General features: G+C 42.4%; 1 protein-coding gene across 2 annotated transcripts in view; it reads right to left on the bottom strand.

Annotated features, from left to right (window-relative positions):
- Positions 1–3,731: 3,731 nt before the first annotated feature.
- The window catches only part of ABCD2 (ATP binding cassette subfamily D member 2), a 41,552-nt gene continuing 26,068 nt past the window's right edge, over positions 3,732–19,215 (bottom strand). Inside the window, exons 7-10 of one of the 2 annotated variants that reach the window (XM_040062065.2) lie at positions 17,209–17,354; positions 10,540–10,624; positions 9,685–9,810; positions 3,732–8,071 (exon numbers count right to left, since the gene is read on the bottom strand). In XM_040062065.2, coding sequence (XP_039917999.1) covers positions 7,861–8,071; positions 9,685–9,810; positions 10,540–10,624; positions 17,209–17,354 — 568 coding nt within the window. In that variant the 3' untranslated portion in view covers positions 3,732–7,860. The other variant, XM_040062066.2, reaches the window with a different exon arrangement.

Genomic DNA, 19,215 nt, shown 5'->3' with positions numbered 1-19,215 from the left:
GATGCCATCAAACAACACCCTGTGCCAAACTGGCACTTTCTGCTGGAGTACCCCAGCACACATTGGAAGTAAAACCTGTCCTGGCTTCATTAGTGTCTGAATTTGTCTACTTCCAACTTCTGCATCTCATTTATGTCTCTTGCAGCAGCATAAGGCTCTGAATTAGCAAAGTAAACACACATCTTCAAGCACAGCTTTAAACAAACTGAACCAAAACTCTTTGAACATGGCCTTACACTCACAGCAGACTACGCAGGTATTTAGTGATACAACCCTAAACTGTGTCTTAGGTAAGAACATGCTTTGGGCCTACCTGGTTTGCCTTTAAGGTGCTCCTGAGAATTCCAAATTCTCCTGGAATTTTGGACAGGCAAAATAGGAGTGAAAGTCAAGAGGGTGAGAAGATCTTTTTAGGAAATAATCCTTTTGTGGAGGGGAAGGGGTTGGAAAGGTTGGTGCCCATGCTGGTGCACTAGGCTCCAGTTTCCCAGAGGCACTCTGAGGGGCAGAGGAGCACCTTGGTGGTGGCTCAGCTCTCACCAGTACAGCTCTGTCCTTGCCCTGTGTCAGAGCAGGGGAGAGGGTCTCAGGAAACTGACACTGCCAGATCAGATCAATTAAGGGAACATCTATCAGGCTCATTTTTTAGAAACAGATACTTTTAAATACCTTTAAACCAGTTGCCACTGTTGGGGTTTTTTTGGGGGGGGGGGGGCTTGGGTTTGGGGTTTTTTGTTGTTGTTTTGTTTTTGTGGGGTTTTGTTTTGTTTTGTTTTTGGGGGGTTTTTTCCCCACTGGTTGTTAATTAAATCCTCTGCCAGACAGAGGCAGTTTTCAGCCCATGACTTGAAAGAGACATTGAACCTCCCTTCAGAAGTCCCTGGAAAGAAGTCCTTACAAAGGAAGTGCAGTCGTTCTCCCAGGCCAGATTACATTGTCTCCACTTTCATCTTGGCATGAAATACATTAATCACTTTTTTTTTACCCATAATAATTTAAGCAAGAGTCTAATAAACAGAGTCCTCATCCTCTGATGCTCAGCAATGAGCCACATGGCACAAACATAAGGGAACATTAGCGATTAGACAGGAGTTGAGTTCTCTGTAACATGATTACAGTATAAAAATAGGCCAGCAAGAGACTGCAACAGTGCTCATTTTGCACTAGCAAGGATATGGAGATTTTCAGAATTTTGCTTCTGTTGCTGCCATTTCACGCTGCTTATAAAGGGATTTTGGGTGAATAGCAGAGCTCAGACAAGGCATGTTGTTATTTAAGAACAGATTATATATATATGGGTTGCCTAGAAATACTCCAAAGGACACTATAGAAGGCAATTGTGTGCTTCTGATAAAAATCCTGGGCTAGGATTAAAAGAGTATTCTTTGTTTTTCACAAGTATGAGCTGTGGAAGTTTTGAATCAGCCTGGCTTGGCAGGTATGAAGTGATGCTGGGAAGTGTTTGCTCAGTGCAGGAATGTCCTCTTGCCGAGGGTGTACATCCAGCAGAACCCAGCTTTACCACTACCGGTTTCTGTACCTTAGTGCCTTGCGTTAGTACCTTGCCAGCTGCTGTGCTTTAGTTGTGCAGACATTACTCCTTGAGACCTTTCCTCAAGGTGTTTGGATCTATAAAAAAAGCAGATGGATTAGACAGGACCCACCACCTCACTCCCTCTCTTCCAGCGCTTGCCGTCAAAGGCCCCGGGTGTCTCAGCACTGCACGCATCCCAGTGGGGACAGAAAGTGGGACAAAAGGGTGGGAAGGAAGACTTAGTGCAATCCATATAATAAACATAGAGATCTCCAAACACCCCAGCACAGCAAACACCAACTGATAAAGAAGTATCTCATAAACTTGATGTATTTATAGCACACTGCAGCTACAATTGAAGAAGAACATTTTAACTGACAACAAAAATACTGGACTACTGAATGCAATTTTTTGGGGTTGCTTTAAATATTGAATACATTGGGTTTGCTTCAATATCATATCATTTAAGGTAAGAATAAGTTCTAATTCCCAAAGACTCAAGTCTTTATGAAAAGCATTATGAATCTGATCTATTTGAAATGAAACTCTAAAATCCAGCAAATATGAACTCTCTTTCAAAGACATTTCAATCTAAATAACTTTTATGACAATTTTTTTTCATGATGGAGTTGATCAGTATGAGTGGTTTTGTGGTTTTGTTTGTGTTGTCTTAGAAATGCTGTGTCAGAGACAGCTTGTCTGATTATGTTTGATGACAAGAAAACGAATGTACTTGCACAATTACTGTATTTCCAAGACAGGTTTCATTATTCTCTTTTTCTAACATCTAGCTCCTCCCATGGGCTCTCCTGGATTGCTTTTTCCCAGAGCTTATCCCAGCCTGGTGTCCCAGCCTGGTGTCTCACTGGGAGGCCAGCCCCAGGAGCCAGCTGGCTCCTCAGCCCTGCATCAGCCACTATCACAATCTCTTTCTTCCTTTTTTAATTACCTGTTTAAACCAGATTGTTCAGACACATCAGACTTGCATTGAGTCAGTACAGTATTTTTGAAAAGCCACTGTTACCCTCTCAGAGATGTTAGGTTAAAGACACTAATTTAAAAAATACAAAGCAGGTGCAGCAGAATAAGCTGTAATCAGAAATAAGCCATACAGAGACAGTGTTAAGATGTTCTTCCAGATATTCCCCACCTAATAGAAAATTTCACCTGTGGGAAGTTTTTGGACACCTTTGCCCTGAATGTTTCCTCAGTCCTTTTAGCTCCCATGATGCAAGTCTTGCTGTTCCCTCTCTTCTGGGGATACCTAACCCTTGGGACTTTGGCACTTCACATCAAACCCATGGCACCAGTCCTGATCAGAAAGCAGGAATGCTCTCCAAGGAGTGGACACCAAAGCATTTCTTGTAAAAAAATGTGAAACTGAAGTGCAACCTCAGCTTTCAGCTGACCTTCTCCACTACCATGACACCTGGTTTGATGTGTGAGGCCCAGCCTGGTCCTACAGCTTGCACAGAGACCCCCAAAAAAGAATTTCTCATTGCTCATGTGCTGGACTTCACTCTCTGCCAGTGCTCCCCCACTGAGTGGGTGCAGTGGCTGTAAGGGAGGCACGGGGGACCAGACTCCAGTCATCCCTAAGAACCTGGTTCTCAAGTGACCACCACCTCCACTGGCTCTCCAACTGAATAATCCAGGTCCTGCACCACACAGTACCTCACCATCCCCTGCCACAGCTGGAAAGGGGCTGGACACAAGCCAGCTGTGTCAAGGCTGCTAAGGAGCCAACCATTGCCCTCATACTCCCTAAGAAAAAACTCACCCCTCTGCTAGGCCATCGTGAGCTCTTGCTTGTTGATTATTTGTGGCACTGTGGCTCAACTGTATCTTACAAAAACCCTACCAACAACCTTTGGGAGTGCTGCTGCTGAGGCATCCCATGTGGTAGTGCTGACACGGTTCTCTGGATCACTGCTGGTGTAGGACCCTGGCAGAAAGCCCCAGCTTTTGTCACCTTCCTGTCATCAATCAGGCACACACTGAAGTGGATGGCATGAAAGATGAGAAACCTCACAGCAGCCTTTGACGCCAGCCTGACCTAGGAATGAAATACGTGTTTTAACTTGAAAACACACAGCATCCACCCCGAGCTTTCCTGCTCCATCACAGAAACATCAAGGACTCCCAGAGCACAAGCAGGCAGGTCCTGACTGCTTTGTGAATGACTCATAAGGAATACTGAAAGTAAATGCAACATGTTTTATTTGAGGTTGGAATAAATTACAACTGTAAAGCATATTTTATTGCTTTATAAATTCTCTGCTCTTAAAAGGCATTAATATCAAACATAAACAAAACAAAGACATTTGATTAACAGTTCTCCTAAGCTTCATGAACAGCTCAGTAGGGGGATTTCTTTATGTGATTGGCTCAGAAATTTGACGATGACATGCATTATCACCATTTATAAGTTTGAGTGGACTGCAGATGTGTTCATTTGCTTTAAGATACAATTTTCTCTAAAATATCCCATTTAATACCCAGTCCCTCATTCCCTACTCAGATACAAATACCACTGCTTTTGAAAAATTACTTTGAAACATTCATGGGGTTTTCTGTCCCTGCAGAAGGAGGACTCCCAAGTCCAAACCAGGAATTAGTCTGACCCCAAAACTAAGTGAAAAACAAACTCCTCCCAGGTTAAAATAGTGAAATTCCATGCACAAAAATTGTGTCCTTTCATTCAGAAGATTCCTGCAAAACCACTTTGCATTATCTGAACACACTGATGTGGAGAATTCATATTTTTGTTGTACAGATACTACCTGCCTGGGGCAGGTATGACTTTTGCTCATCACCTGCACTCCTCTAGGTGCAAACAGACCCAGGCAATCCAGTCTGCCCTGAGCCCGGGGGAGTGAGAGGGTGCTCACAGGGCTGGGTGTGCTCAGCACTGGGCAGTACCCAGCCCTGAATGCACAGACACCGTGACGGGGTCTGGCTAGCTCCAGATACAAATGACAGGCAGAAAGGAGGCCAAACAGTCACTTCCTCAGCCTCCTGGGGAGCAACAGCTCCTGAACACCAAAAAAGGAATGAACATTTATAAGCAGCTCTCACTGCACCACAAAAAAGCTTTCACCAAGGTATCGTGTCCCACTTTGACCCTCTTGCACTGCCAGGGCCACGTGCTCCCCAAGCCCTGGCTCCAGAGCAGTGTCTCCCTGAGCTATTCCTGAGCAGGGAGTATGCACCTCTGCTAGGCTGGGCCTGAAGCAGCACAAAATGAGCTGGACTGTGCCCTGTAAAACTCTCCAGAAACAGAAACAGAGACTTCAGTTTCAACTAGCCCTTGGAACAACACAGAAAGTTCAAAGAAAATACCTCCAGGGCACCTTCCCTTCCTGCCACAAAACTAACTTGAAAAATAAGGAGCCACTAGTACAGAAATCCCTTCTAAAACCAGCTCAGTATCACTCAGAAAGTTCCTGTTTAGAGAAGTATTTCTTCTCATAGCAGCCTCTAATGTTCTTGCTGTGCCTACAGGAGCACAAATAGATGAGAGAGATGCTAGAGTACTTTACACTGTACAGCTGAATGGGAATGGTTGTCTATTACTGGATCTAAGAAGTGTACGTCAAACTCCAAAGAAAATACTATTAGATTGATCCTGGTGTGATTTCAGTTTTCATCAAAATTTCATCAGTAACATATATAAATTTTGTATGCTTTATGCATAATCTCATTTAAAAAAAAAAAACAAAAAACAAAAAACCCACCAGCAAACAAACTTTCTTCTACTCAACATGGTTTCCTCAGAAGAGAATTGTGCCATGAGGGATAGACAGCCAGCTTTGATCTCTGTAAGGCATACAGCAGATTTCAGGTGCTGCACTTGCCCATAATGGCTCCCAGCAAGTCAAAGGACAGGTGCAGAGCTTTGGTGGGATATCTGGAGCTGTGCCACACTGGGCCAATTCTTCAGCACTTTTCAGTATCCCACTCATTCAGGGAGTGGATAACCCTGGTTTAGTTCCCAGCCACATGTTAAAGTGCTTAACGGAGAGGTGGGGAACAGCAATGCCCCTTCCTCCACCTCAGGTCCTGGCTTGGGAAAGGCTTGTGGAAAGGTGGCTTTGTGGCTGCCTTGGGTTAGCAGGATGCACTGCAGCTGGGACAAGGGTATGTGCATGCTGTGCCCTGATTCATCTCATCTTAGAGAAACATCAATCAGGAACCTGCAAGCTTTTACACTCATCAGTCATCTTAGTTATGCTCACTGAGAACAGATTCTTGGCTGACTTCTTTTTTTCCTTAGCAGTTACGAATTTTGCTTTGAAGATGAGAAAGGGGAAAGCTCACCTTCAGGGAGAGGGACAAGCACAGACATTTGCAAATTAAAATGCATACACGTCAGCCACCCTAGCAGTGACCTCCACCTGTGCTTTACGATACAACATCTTATTATCTTGAACCTTAATTTTTCAGCTCTTTCTAAGGTTCCTAGGAGCATTCTTTTCTACATCAGTGAGATGTCTCAAGGGGCTCTACAGAAAAAATTAATGAAAGGAACCAACTGTTGTCACCAGCATAAATTACAGGGTTACATTCAAGCCACATACTCTGAAGGGAACAGACTTGCTCCATTTTCTGGTGCAAATGCCATACCAAGTAGCAAGCTGAGCACACTGAAAAAGAAATAATGGTTAGTGCACTGGGATTTGGCAGATGGAGTTAATTCACCTTCCTCTTGTTCTTGAAGCTATCAGAAAAAACAAATAGTTTATATTAACTTCAGGGTGCTCAAATATTTCCAGCTCAGCAAATGCCCCTAAAATATTTCTCCTCTCCAAACAGCTCTTAGCAGTTTTTGCACTGCCTCTCTAAGACAAGAACAACAGACATAAAACTTCTAAGGAATCACACTTCTGGGAAAAAATAAAAAAGAACCAACAAACTTCGATTGCTACATCTTGGCTAAGGCTCATTTACCCACCTGCAAAGCCTCTTATCCCTCCTGATCTTCACTCCTGAGTTGCCCGTTTGCTGTGCACTTGCAGACAGAGAGAACAGGAGTTCTTAAATACATTCACATCTTTATTTCTCATTCTCCAGCTTTTGCATTCAGCAAGGCACTCAGGCCCGTACTGTCTCAGGCAGTTCAAGTACTTTCTGACTAACTGGGGACCTAAACTGAAAAGCTGATGGGACAATCAGTGAGTGCATCTGAAAGCAAGGCTGTTAACCAGTGCATTTGCTCACAGGGAGGGCAACTTCAGCCACTCCACAAAATATGGCAGGCATATTCATTAGTGGTTACCAAATGCTCTAACTTTTCACAGACCTTTGTAAGTGCTGAGCATTTCATTTGGCAGGACAGCCATGCCTGAGAATTCAGCATATTGTTAGAAACTGCCATTTCCTTCTCCTACAGTCCTTCCCATCACCAAGTGTCTCATGGAACAAACAAATGTCTATATTGTGATTATGCCAATGGAGGAACTAGGTCAGATATGGATGCCAGCTGGATCAGGCCCATAAGAGCAGATGAATGATTTAATCAAATGAAAACTAAGTCATTTGATGCCAGGCCCAGTGCTCCATCCACACCACCAGAGGTTACTGACTAAGGGACATAAATAATCCCCTGAAGGAACTGATGTATCATGAAGGGCAAAGAGCCTCTGAAGCTATGTGTAATGGCATAAAGCACAAGTATATTACATGTTTACCTCTGTCCCTGCTTCTCTGTCATGAGGGCAGTGGGTTGCTCAGACAGTTGTCTTCTGGTCAGCCTATTACATTATTCCCTATGGAAATGCAGGTAAAGGCATATATACTATTCAGTAGTAGAACAGAAGTCTTGTTTTACATGGGCTGAGAGAATGTTTCTTATACCCAAATGAGATTTTTGCATGCATCTGCATACTCACCCAGATGCTGCCCCTGCTGTGCTCCATGCCCGAGTGTCATGCCCGGTTGCTCTGCGTAGCAGGCATGTCATACGCACACAGTGACCCGGTACAAGAGCACATTCTGCAGGCCAAGTCTCAGGCAAAAATTCACCTATAAAACCCAAGTTTGTTGGTCGTTTCTTGCAGTGAATTGGGCTTTCACTAGGAATTAACATAAGCTGTAATGACTAATCTTATACTCTGTGCAATTGCTTATTTTCTTTTCACAGTTCAACCATTTTCCTCCTTAATACTAAAACACTAAAGTCTTACATAGCGTTCAGAGCATTATTTTCTGCTGGCTGTGTTTTGCTATGCTCTAAGCCTCTGTCACAATGCATGCAAAGGATAATGGCTGAATTTGTAATGGTTTTAACTAAAAAAATACTTTTAAAAACATAAACCATAAATTATTTATTCCTCTTTGTCCATTGTTTTAAGCACTGAATCTTCTCCCAGGATTTTACACAGTTCATTCAGTCTCTGCTGCATTTTAGGAATTCCTGCAAGCTGGGATTCCAGTCTCTGTTTTTCCTCACTCAAGGATAAACGGATAGCGGTGTCCAACTGCTCGAAACGCCAGCCACCTTGTCCGTCAAACTGCAGCAAGTGAGTGTGGTACTTCCTGCAGCAGAAATTAAAACATTAGTAATGGCTCAGGGAACAGATGATTCTTTTTTTGCATGCAAATGTGGATGTGTGTGTCTCTTTTCAAAGGTGCTTCTCAGGAATTTGAGTTGTCCAGTTCTGGATCACTGGTAAGGCTTTCTTTTCAATGACTCATTGTCACCCCAGGACACTCTTTCATAAGGGATTTGGGTATTTCAAAGCCTGTCACCAGGACTGCCCCAGGGCAATAGTGACATTCTGCAAGTGCCAGCTGGAAGCAGCAGCACTGGTGGGGGCCCCCAGCCGGGGCAGTCATCACCTCTGCAGCCCACGTGGCCGGGTCTGAGCCCCTCATCTGCAGGGATGCTGGCAGGAGTGGGCAGCAGGGCTGTGGAACATCCACTCATCACCTGCTGTCCCTGGCCAAGGTGGTGGCCCCTTCTTACTGCCTCCTTCTTAGAAACATTGTGGCTACAGGTGCCCTCACTACAACTCCATCAGATGCCTTTTTCCCCAGGAGCTAGAACAGCAGTATCAGACAAGGTTCATTTCTCCCTCAGGAATTCCAGTCCCAGTTAATTTTATTTACTTCTCTTTTTGATAGATGTCTTACCTCCCTAGCAGCAAATACAGTGAGGCAGGCATGATGCACCTGATCCTACTGATAAAACTCAAGTTCGTTCAAATTACAGCTCAGTTTGTTCCCCTGTGTCTTACAAGGTTGGCTAAAGATAACTTTATTCCTAAAACATGGTTAGGTTTGCAAGGGGCCAAAATAAAAAAGTCTGTGTGGGAGTCACAGATCTTTCAGTGAGTATCAGGGTGTGTGCATTGAAAATATTCAAAGGTGTACATGCGGAGTTTGTCAAGACCTGACAAAACATTTTTCAGGAGGTACCAGAGGAAGAGCAGAGAGTTCCCTCAGAGCCACTGGTATGACTGTGTAATTTATCACTATAAATTACAGAAGGTGAAATGCATCATAAAACACTGATTATAAATCCCATCCAGGGAATGTGACAGTTCTAATAAACTCAATTACGTGGGACTTAAAAGAGACTCATCTCCAGACTAATATTCACCACTTCTTGCATATTATCCTTCATTATACCAAATGCTTAACTCATCTTTCTATTTTTCCCCCACCAAACGCCCAAAAAATCAAGAAGCTAAATGCTGCAGATAGAGGAAACAACTGTTAAAAAAACCAGACGTAGCATTCCTATGGAGGAACAAAGTATAGACTAACCATGTGCCATGTTTCCCATCTTCTCCCTGCATGAGTAAACTTCCCCAGGACACCTCACATGCCAACTTTACAAAATAACCTGGTGATACCTGTTGTGGCTGTGGCATAGACTAATTAATTACCTCTTACACATCTGCATATTAATAACTGAAACATGTTAAAAAAATAAGAGGGATCAATAAATGAAAAACTAAATGAAATGGAATGAAAAAAATCCATGCTAAATTAATTTACATTACTGTTGTAGACAACTTATCTTAGAAACTGCAGTAGATACTGACAAAGCAACTGCCCCAGTACAAAGAATAAAGGCTTGTCAGAGCACAAACTTGTCAGAACACTAAAAGCAAGGACCATGATAAAGGCCTGAATATACTCACCAAAGAGAAGGTCTGTGTGTTATGGAAAGCAGGGATATTCCAGCAGCTTTTGCAGCTTGGAATATCTTTCCTTCAACATCAATGCTTACAGCACTCGTACATTCATCCAGCAATGCATATTTCGGCCTTTTAAAAGCAGATAAAGAACGTTACTCGTCTAGGTTTTGGACAGCATTCCCAAGTGCAAGGTTTAATTGAAAGAACAACAGGAAGTAGAGAGCTGTTTTTGCCAGACAGCTGTCTCTTATTTCCAGCTAGAAGTTGGCTGGAGGCAACATGAAGTTTCCATGCATTATTCAGGTGAAAAGGCAACTTCCAGGAAAAATGGGGTTTATTTCCTGGCCCATTTGAGTACACAGTGATCTAACTTCTATGTCCTAGTCTGACATTTTGTACTAGTATTCTTTTGTACTCTCATCAAGTTATGCAGTAGCTAAAGCCAACTCAAACTTCCTATCCACTGCTACATTAGGACTGGGCTGCCTTTGTGTGCTTGCAGTCTCCAAAATCAAAAGGTTAAGGAGCTTGGCTTTCAAACTCCAGGGGCTTCTTGCAACAGTCCATCATACTTCAGCAACATTTGCAGGAGGGAAGATGTTTGTGCCTGAGATGTTAAAGAAAGAAGTATCTGAAAAAGATAATGCTATGTTACCAAAAGTAAAGCTTAAGAGGCATTATCCAAACCAAAGGCAGAGCTTGTATGAATAAAAACCAAGATTTATGCACATCCTATGCCAGACAGTGTGGCATTTTACATGCAGATTATAGTCTACTACTGCTCAAACTGTAACAGGAAATCTGCAAAGCTCTTTCTCATTTTCAAATGCTTCCTAAGGAATGAACTGTAACACTTACTTGTGGTAAAACATCCGGGCCATGCCCATCCTTTGTTTTTCTCCTCCTGACAAGACATCTTTCCAATCCATGATTGCATCCCAGCCTTTTAAAAAAAATGCAAACAAAATGAGTCAAGACAGTAAAAGTTTATGAAGTTTATGAACTTTTATTAAAGTGTATGAAATGCAGCTTCACTTGCAACATCTCTGCAATCTGTAACCAAAATCATAAAGAGCATCTCAACCTCAGAAGAGACAGCTCAGGCTACTGAATCACACCTTCTGAAATACCTCAATACCTATCCACTGGCAATCAACTAGAAAAATATCCCTTATATTGTGACAATTTTGAAAGTGGAATTTAGACTTTTTGGTCATATAGATACTGTCAAAAAACTTTACTTACCATCTCTTTGAAAAAAATCTTTTTGACATGAATGTAACTAGTAATTTTATTCTGTCATATAACTAGACATTTTATTCTGTCATATTGTTTCATGGAACAATTCTCTATTTTTTCTTGAAAGGTATGAGTGGAAATTTAAAAGCAAAGTAAAATAAATAAAGTGTAAAAAATAAAGAGAATTGCCAGACTACACTCACTACTACAGGCAAAGAAAACTGTCAGCAAACCCAACAGAAACACAACTGCAGTCACAGGGATGTATCTGTGTGCACATTTAGGCAGCAAAACTGCCATCAGACAGGAGAATCTTCTATAAAAATTTCCTACTACTTTGTATTTAAAAATAACCCACAACTGCTCTAACATGGGGTATCCTTATTTAATATTCTTCATGGTCTCTAACTGATTTATTTCTTTATCACTTTCAGGTACATGAAACAGGAGCATGAGGCATTTTATCTGTGATCTTACAGCAGACTGGTATTCTGTGAGTACTTGGGCATGAATAATTCCTCCTACTGAAAAAAATAAAGTAACAAATTACCTTTCTGAAAATACATTTTCAGTCAAACAGTTCAGATGGATGGAGTAGCAAAACAGACGAGTTTTCGTCTATCTTATAAACGAAATGTCTTATCAGATTTTTCGCTACATCCACACTCTTCTTTTTCTATAGACGAGTGTGGATGTAGCAAAAAATCTGATAAGACATTTTTCTCAACAGATCATCTATTCATGAGAAAAGCAGATGAAGCGGGGCTGAGAGGAAGAGAACATTTTTTCAGATCAGCCCCAGAAATACTGAAACTAAAAAGCTAGTAACACAGCCAAAACCCCTTTTCTGCCACTTCCAAACTTAAAAAAAGTATTTGCCAGAAAAGACTATAAGTAAGATAAAGCAGGGAGGGTGAGCTGTGTTATTTGTGATATCTGAACAAATGTGAGACAATGGGGCTTGTGAAGGTGCAGGAGGCTTGGTACTGCTCTGCCTGGGCTTGGTGCTATACCAGGCCTTGGCAGGACTGACAAAACATCAGTGAAACATCTGATGAGGGGCTCTGTGACCAAAACCAGTAATTAATAATGTCAGAGACTAAATTTCATGATTTTGCTCTACAAAAAAATAGGAAATGTACTGATTTTTTATTAAATATTTATAAAGTTAGATTTCAAAACCAGGCATATGCAAGTAAGACATCACCTTTAGTGATCCTATAGCTTTTCCCCATTCTCCTTCCATTCTTGTTTAAGGATGCCAGTTGGGTGCCCTCCATGGAGCACATACAGTGCTTTCTATTAGCAGGCTCCCAACAAAGATGGAGTTGTGTAGTGATTAACTAAATCACCATTTGGATATACTCTGGTAAAGGGAACAGGTACACATAGGCTGCTATTGCTGAGCTGTCCCAGTGCTGGGACCTCACAGAAAGCTGGACTGCTGTTCCACCAACACCCTGAGCTTCCAAAAAGCACTGTAAAACACCTGGAGCACTCTTTTGGCAAAAAGTTCTAGCAAGGCATGGAAACAGTTTTTCACAAAAGCCACAGAAAAACTATGCTTCTCAAGACAACATTCAAGCTGCTGCTTATGTTCTGTTATTTTTAAGCTGAGAATACAGATGAGCTTCAGGACCTGGATCTGAGCTAGGGTGTGGGTGGGTGTGCATGTGTGCACATGTGCCTGGGGAAGCAGTGCCTGTGTTCACACAGTTTCTTCCTGATCAGCTGGTTTATAAAGGCTTATTAAAAGGGAATGAAGTTCAAAAAGAAGCATCCTCTTGTCAGCAATATAATTCTATTATTTTCTCTAAATGTGTAAGATTTAACCTCCATTTACCAGGATACAATGGTCATCTCTGTGGTTAGTTCAATTACATTCTAACTGAATATGACACGTGCATCTTGTCTCTTCCTGCCTACCACCCTCCCTGAACTCTCATTCCACTTGGAATGCCTCAAACAACAAACAAGGAAGTGTGCAGTTTTATATTATCCCTTTTGAAAAACTTTTTTCTAATTTCTAAATAATTTCGTCTGAACACTTAGGCATTGTAACTCACCCCAAACTGACTCCCCCCTTCAAGCAGGTCAACAATAGTGCACCTACTTGTCTCCTTCCTGCTGACATGGCACCGGTCAGTGAAGGTACCTTAAGTGTTCTGGAAATATCAGCCAAGTCAGTGGCGTAGGTCACCCGTAACTACATCCACTTCAGAAATGAAATGGCTCCCCTATGAATGCAGCACCAATCTCTCACTAAGTGCAAGCACAATCCTGGCTTTCAGAGTCCAAATTCCTTGCCCACCTTCTTGTTATGGCTTTTGCAGCCAGTAAGACAAAGAGCATGTGTAATGTGCTGGGGCACAGTAACAGCAGCAGAAATACATACAGCTGCCAGCAAAACCTAGTGATAGCCTTAGGATAGCAGCATTTCATTTTCTTGCACGGCTTCTTTTGTAATTCCTTTAATCTCCGTTTTCTGATAGAAGATGCAAGCTGTATTTGGCAAAACCCAAATGGGTTACACCTGGGATCTGTATCCATCATTGTGAATCCTTGCATTTTCATGCAAGACTGAGCATTCAGCTGCCATGAAAAGATAAGCATAAAAGTTCCTTTTTCAGATCTACATTCCTACACATCTTATCAACACAGACTGAAGGACAGAAGAAAGGCTAACACAGCAGACCAAAGCCAGAGAGTCCTGACTGCCAAGTTTTTGGGCGTGGAAGCCACTTTCACAGCATATGTAAAGAGAGCCCAGTGCTGTGCAGCATGAATATGCAAGGACAACTGGTGCCGAGCAAGGAACAAAGAGACCATCGATTGCATGAGCCCCAGCTCAGCATGACACTGCAGGGATTTGTGTCTCTGGATTTCAGAGCCACTGGCAAAGCTGGCAGAGCTCTCCGGAGTTCCTGCTGGTACCAGTAACAAAAGCAAAGCCAGGGCTAAAGCGATCAGATGAAATAATCTCAGAGAGAGGAAATGGGCTTGTCCGTCTGTTTATACGTGGCCTAGCACAAAGGCTCCCTGGACAACACCCAAAGATATGACAAATCTGCAAAATAATGAGGAATAATTATAATCTGGGGTGCTGAGAAACCATAAACAGGTTGAACTTGCTCAGTAATGTCATCAGCCCCAAGCGGACAGGCCCAGTCACGCGCGCAGCTCCACGGCCTCATGGCTCCTCTCGTGTGACAGGCCCAGGGCTGCACCTCCACCGACACTTGCTAAATACACACGGATTTTCAGAAGGAACTACTTTATGTGTACGTACTGCATATCTCCATGCTTTTAGCCCCCATTTCTGGACATGCTTTTTCATCGCACATGATGATTATAACCTTCCTTTTGTATGAAATTATGGTTCTGGTAGGGCTAACAACTCTGCAGATGTTGATGGTGACACCTTACAGATAATAAAAAGGTAAGTAACGGAACAGCATTCATCTAATATCCAGGTGGTGAGAAAAACATTAGTTTGGGCCTCAGTGGGAAGGGAGCTCTGTCCCCAGCAGCAAGGGGGGCTACTGCCAGCAACACTGGGCTCTTCGAGGGCTTGGGCTCAGGAACACCCGGAACAGCGGTGATGGAGAGGGGGATTGTTGTTTTGGTGGATTAGATGTATTCTGTTAATACTGACTGAAAAATGTTTCATGAGGGTAACATGGAAGCTAAATGCCAAATTATGCTATTTATTTTACTTACTTCTAACTATGTCCAGCCTTAATGCTACAAAAAAGAGAGGAAGTTCTGTCATTGGCAGCAACAGAAACAACATCAGACATAATACTTGGAATGCGGTGATCTTGTACTGTTGCAATGTGGAAGTAGTTCAGCTAAAAACAATAACATCATGCCAGAACAAATCATCTGAGTCAAAGTTGTGCACCTCTGGTTTCATCTGGCTTTTTCTTAACTGCCCACAAGGAGCAGAACACAAAACTGCAAAGCATCAGGTTATATACACATGACATTGGTGATCAATTAAAGCACAAGAGGTTTATATGAGGTTTTTCATTATTTCAGAAAGAAAAAATTTATCTTTAATAAAAGTATTTTTAGTTTAAAAATATGGTTTTAAGCAGAAGAATAAAATAAAAGTTGGAATTAAAAATAATAGTCTATGTATAAACAGAAAATTTCAGCTGTTCAGTTTCAGCAAGTATTTCTCTGTCTTGCTGGTTCAAAAAACCCAAGAACATGAGCTTTTGTCCCAGACCAGGGCAGCTTTAAAAAATATCTAAGTATATGAAATCCATGTAACGTGTCAAATCATATGTCACACGTTTCCTCTCTGCTCCTACCTTGGCACTTGTCTCCTGTAAATGCCCAAGAAGAAAAGGGAACAAGTAAGTATATTATGATCCTAAAAACTTCCTGGTATGTGGTAATCTCTCTCCCTGTTTTCCGGCTTTGGCCACTTCTGTCGCTTTAGATCACAAAGCACCTAAGAGCATTTTTTTGTGCAAACTTTTGCACAGTGTGCCCTTGTCCTGAGCTTCAGTATAGCACCAGTGAACATTAACAGCGTCCTCTAGACTTTGTAATAGACTGTGTGTGTTGTGCATGTGCAGTCAGACAGGCAGAAGAGCAAGAACAGCAATAGATACTTTCTTTGGCACGGAAAGCAGCGTGAGACTGATCCAAACCTGGGGTTTCAGCAACTGTTGCCAAGGCACCTTGGACATAGGGTACAGTGACTGCCCCGTCACCAATTACACACTCCAGCTGCAGGGTCACAAACTACAACCATGTGCACTCAGACACTGCTGGGGGGGTGGCTTTGGCCACCAAGGGTCACATGTTGTGCAGTCCAACCACAAGTAACAGCATGCAGTGAATGCGCACACTCCACAGTGACTTCTTGCTGCTGACAATTTAACTGCTCCTTTTCCAGCTGCCCATTCCAACATTCCTGCTTGTTCTTCTGCAATCTAGACACCCCACTTAGTGAAGTAAGTGACTCAGAAATACTAACAGGAATAGCTGTACTGTCAGTGTAGGAAGGAGAGGCCTCCTCTGCTATTGTTCCGGTCACTGAGCTTAGCTCTGCCTACTATTTCTCGTGTTATAGGATCAGATTTGAATAATAACATGAATCAGAATGATAGCAGATTCCTATTTTCTACTGCAACAGTCATTATTACATTCTTAACAAAGAAGCATTAACCAGTGGTGGAGAAGGATCTTTAGATATATAATTGCTGTTGTAAACGATTACTACTTCCCACCCTAAAATGTGCAGAAAAGACTCTGAAGTATCCACACATACTTTAAAAAAAGACGTCTTCTGCCTCTTTAACAGAACAAGAGGCTGCCATCCAGGAATGAGAAATTAGACATTGTCTTGGGATTCCCAGTGGTTGAAGCACTACTTGGTGTTGTCAGAACAATCCAGAAACTCACCAAGCACACACAAGGCAAGGCACCTGATCAAAACCAGCCAGCAGAGAAAAGCAGGGTAGATTCAGCACACCTCTTAAAGGGGTCTAAAGATCCTTTTTCTTCTCTCTAAATGTTACCAACTTGGTCCTATGTCTGTTTTTAAAGCATAATGATGGGGAGGAAATTGAAACTAGAGATTCGTGTCTGATAGGAACAAAAAGATAAAAATTATTGCTGTGCTGCCATAAAATGCTCCAGTTCCTAAGATACAAAAGAAGACTTTAGCATCTTGACATTTATAGTGCCAGTGTGTATATATATATACACATACTCTCGCCAACTCTGAGAACAAACAACACTGAGAACACGTGGCAACTTAAACAGCAAGCAGTAGATGGCAACATTCTACTGCCAGCTAGTGTTGTTTAGTTATTTTTAACTTGCTCATTCTGGTGTGGTGGTCTCAGACACTCCTCAAAGCACATAGTCCCACTGATTCCACAAACTAGGGAGGTGAAAGTAGATATGACTCTCTTCATTCACATACTTTCAAGTTGATGCAGTCAGGGACATTACAACATTTTAAGGCAGGTTACAGTTTTTATGAAAATCAAGGAAGGTAAGTGATACCACAATACCAGGAAAAGACTGACCATCACAAGATAGTAAGCATGCTCAGCTTGGGTATGGATATACTGGGGAGGGGAGGAGCACTCGTCTATTCTCATTCTTTTAGCATCAAGAGCAACAACCAGGTGTGTGTGCAGCTCCCACAACCACAAAGGTCTGAATCCAGTTTTGCCAGTTCAGTTAGTAAAGGTCAGTCATGCTAAGACACACATGCAAGGAATGGATTTTGTCAACTTTAAAAAGAAATATGCAATTTACCTCCTTCTCTTTGAACTATGTGGTAAAGATGAACCATATGCAGAATAGACTCCAGATCTTGATCTTGGTAGCCTTTCTCATGCATGTCTTCCACTGAATCTGGATAGATGACTTGATCTCGTAGTGTTCCAATGGACATGTAGGGCCTGAGGAAAAATTCAGGGAAACTGGTAAACTGAGGATGGCTTCAAGAGAGCACTTCTTGCTGATTCTCTATGAACAGAGTATAAAGCTTTAAACACTATATTGCTAAAACTGGATTTATCCAGTGGGTGCATTGTGGGTGAACATTTTTCTAAACTTACCTTAGGGACAATGGATTGTTTCCATAACAGTTGATTACACGGTAACAACAAGGGTAGTGTTAGCATGCAAACACAATGACAGATTAGGCAGAATAAATATCCACTTCACAGCCCATTTTGAATACTTTCACTTGGAATCAGCAGAGCTATCCTGCATTCAAGGTTTGGTACTCATAAGGTATTTAGAAATTGATTTAAACACGCACATGTTAAAATCAAGTTGTAACAAAAACATTGCAGCTCAAACCGGTGAAGAATTCCATGGTGCAGCAGGAGACACACAAGTCTGACAGGAGAGCACTGAAAACCTTCTTTGCACTTTCTTTCTCTACTATTCTGGAGTGCAGAATTCAGATTGGGCATAACTTAGCTGGCTCTAGAAGCCAGTGCACCACATCTGAATTTCACAGCAGCACACATTAAAGGAGCTGGTCACCTTAAACCTCCTAGCACCAGCGTCCCTTTGTCAAGTACAAGGCTGGGCTGTATGTGAAGCAGCTTCTTACTCACTATATTTCCAGATCAGGTTATACTCTCTGCTGGAGTCCCCAGTGTCATGGCTGGGGAATGGCTATGGCCAATTGCCACAATGTCATGAGCTGTGCCCAGCCTTTGGTACAGCCCAGGACCCAAAAAACCTCGAGTCTTTAAACAAAGAAAACTGAAAGAATAGTTTCACAGTTCTTTGAAAGACAACAGGCCATTCAGGTTAAGACAGCAAAGGCAACCTAAGACACATCTACTTGACCATTTCCTTTGCTTGTCAAAGGATTTCTTGTGAAGGACAAATACCTACCCTGTCTCACAGACACTGCCGATAGCTCTTAGAAACTGGAAACACCACAGGAACAGTCTGTGGGATTTGAGTTCAGATGGGAAAGTCAGAGCCAAAGAACAGTCAGGCTCCAGACTCTGTCCTGCTTTCTGTGCCAAGTGTTCCACAACTCCCTCTGGGTTCATCTGCTAAAACAATACTAGACTTATTAAAGCTGTAGAGCCAGGGCATGATGATAGAGAGGAGCAGTCAAAACTGGGCCAGCAATGAGAAGGCTTCCAGGCAGCTTGCTCTTGCCCCCAAGAACTGCTTCCAATAACTTCACAGTGTGTTAAAAAGCAGTCAGTTTTCTTCCCTAAAAAGCTCTGGACCTGCATGGTGGGAAGGTCTCAGCCATGCAGAGGCTTTGCCTGGCAGAAATGTGTAATACCTCAGGAGATTTCTTCCCTTCCCTCGGAGGTGTCTGCAGAAGGGTGGATCTATCCATTGTCATTCTGAGAGTCCCTAAAATACACCATAGAGTAATGTGAAGGAACTCACAGTGCAATAAATGAAGAATTACAGAACTGTAAACTGCCATGTAAACTAAAATTCCCATGCAAGCTGCCATCAGCTGCATTGGTTTTAGTGCTGCAAACATCCATGGTGAACTGTCTGTACCCACCTGTGGTTAAACTACTTTCACCACCAACTGGGTAGGGATGGGAAGGGCAGGGGATCTGAACCCTTTGCTAATATTTGGTCATCTCTGTGTTATGGCAAGCACCCAGATGGAGCAAAACCAGAACCACAAGTCAACTACAAGCACTGCTTGCTTCTCTTTGCTCATTTGTTCTGCTTATTGTGGCAATAGTACTGCTCTGGGCTGCTGTATGAACACTAGCATCAAGTGCAGTAAACCACTTACATTAATTGTGATATTGCAAA

This window comes from Hirundo rustica, chromosome 4 (genome assembly GCF_015227805.2).
Source record: "Hirundo rustica isolate bHirRus1 chromosome 4, bHirRus1.pri.v3, whole genome shotgun sequence".
Lineage (NCBI taxonomy): Eukaryota > Metazoa > Chordata > Aves > Passeriformes > Hirundinidae > Hirundo > Hirundo rustica.
The sequence above is the reverse complement of the archived record's forward strand: the minus strand, read 5'-3'. Positions and strand labels throughout refer to the sequence as shown.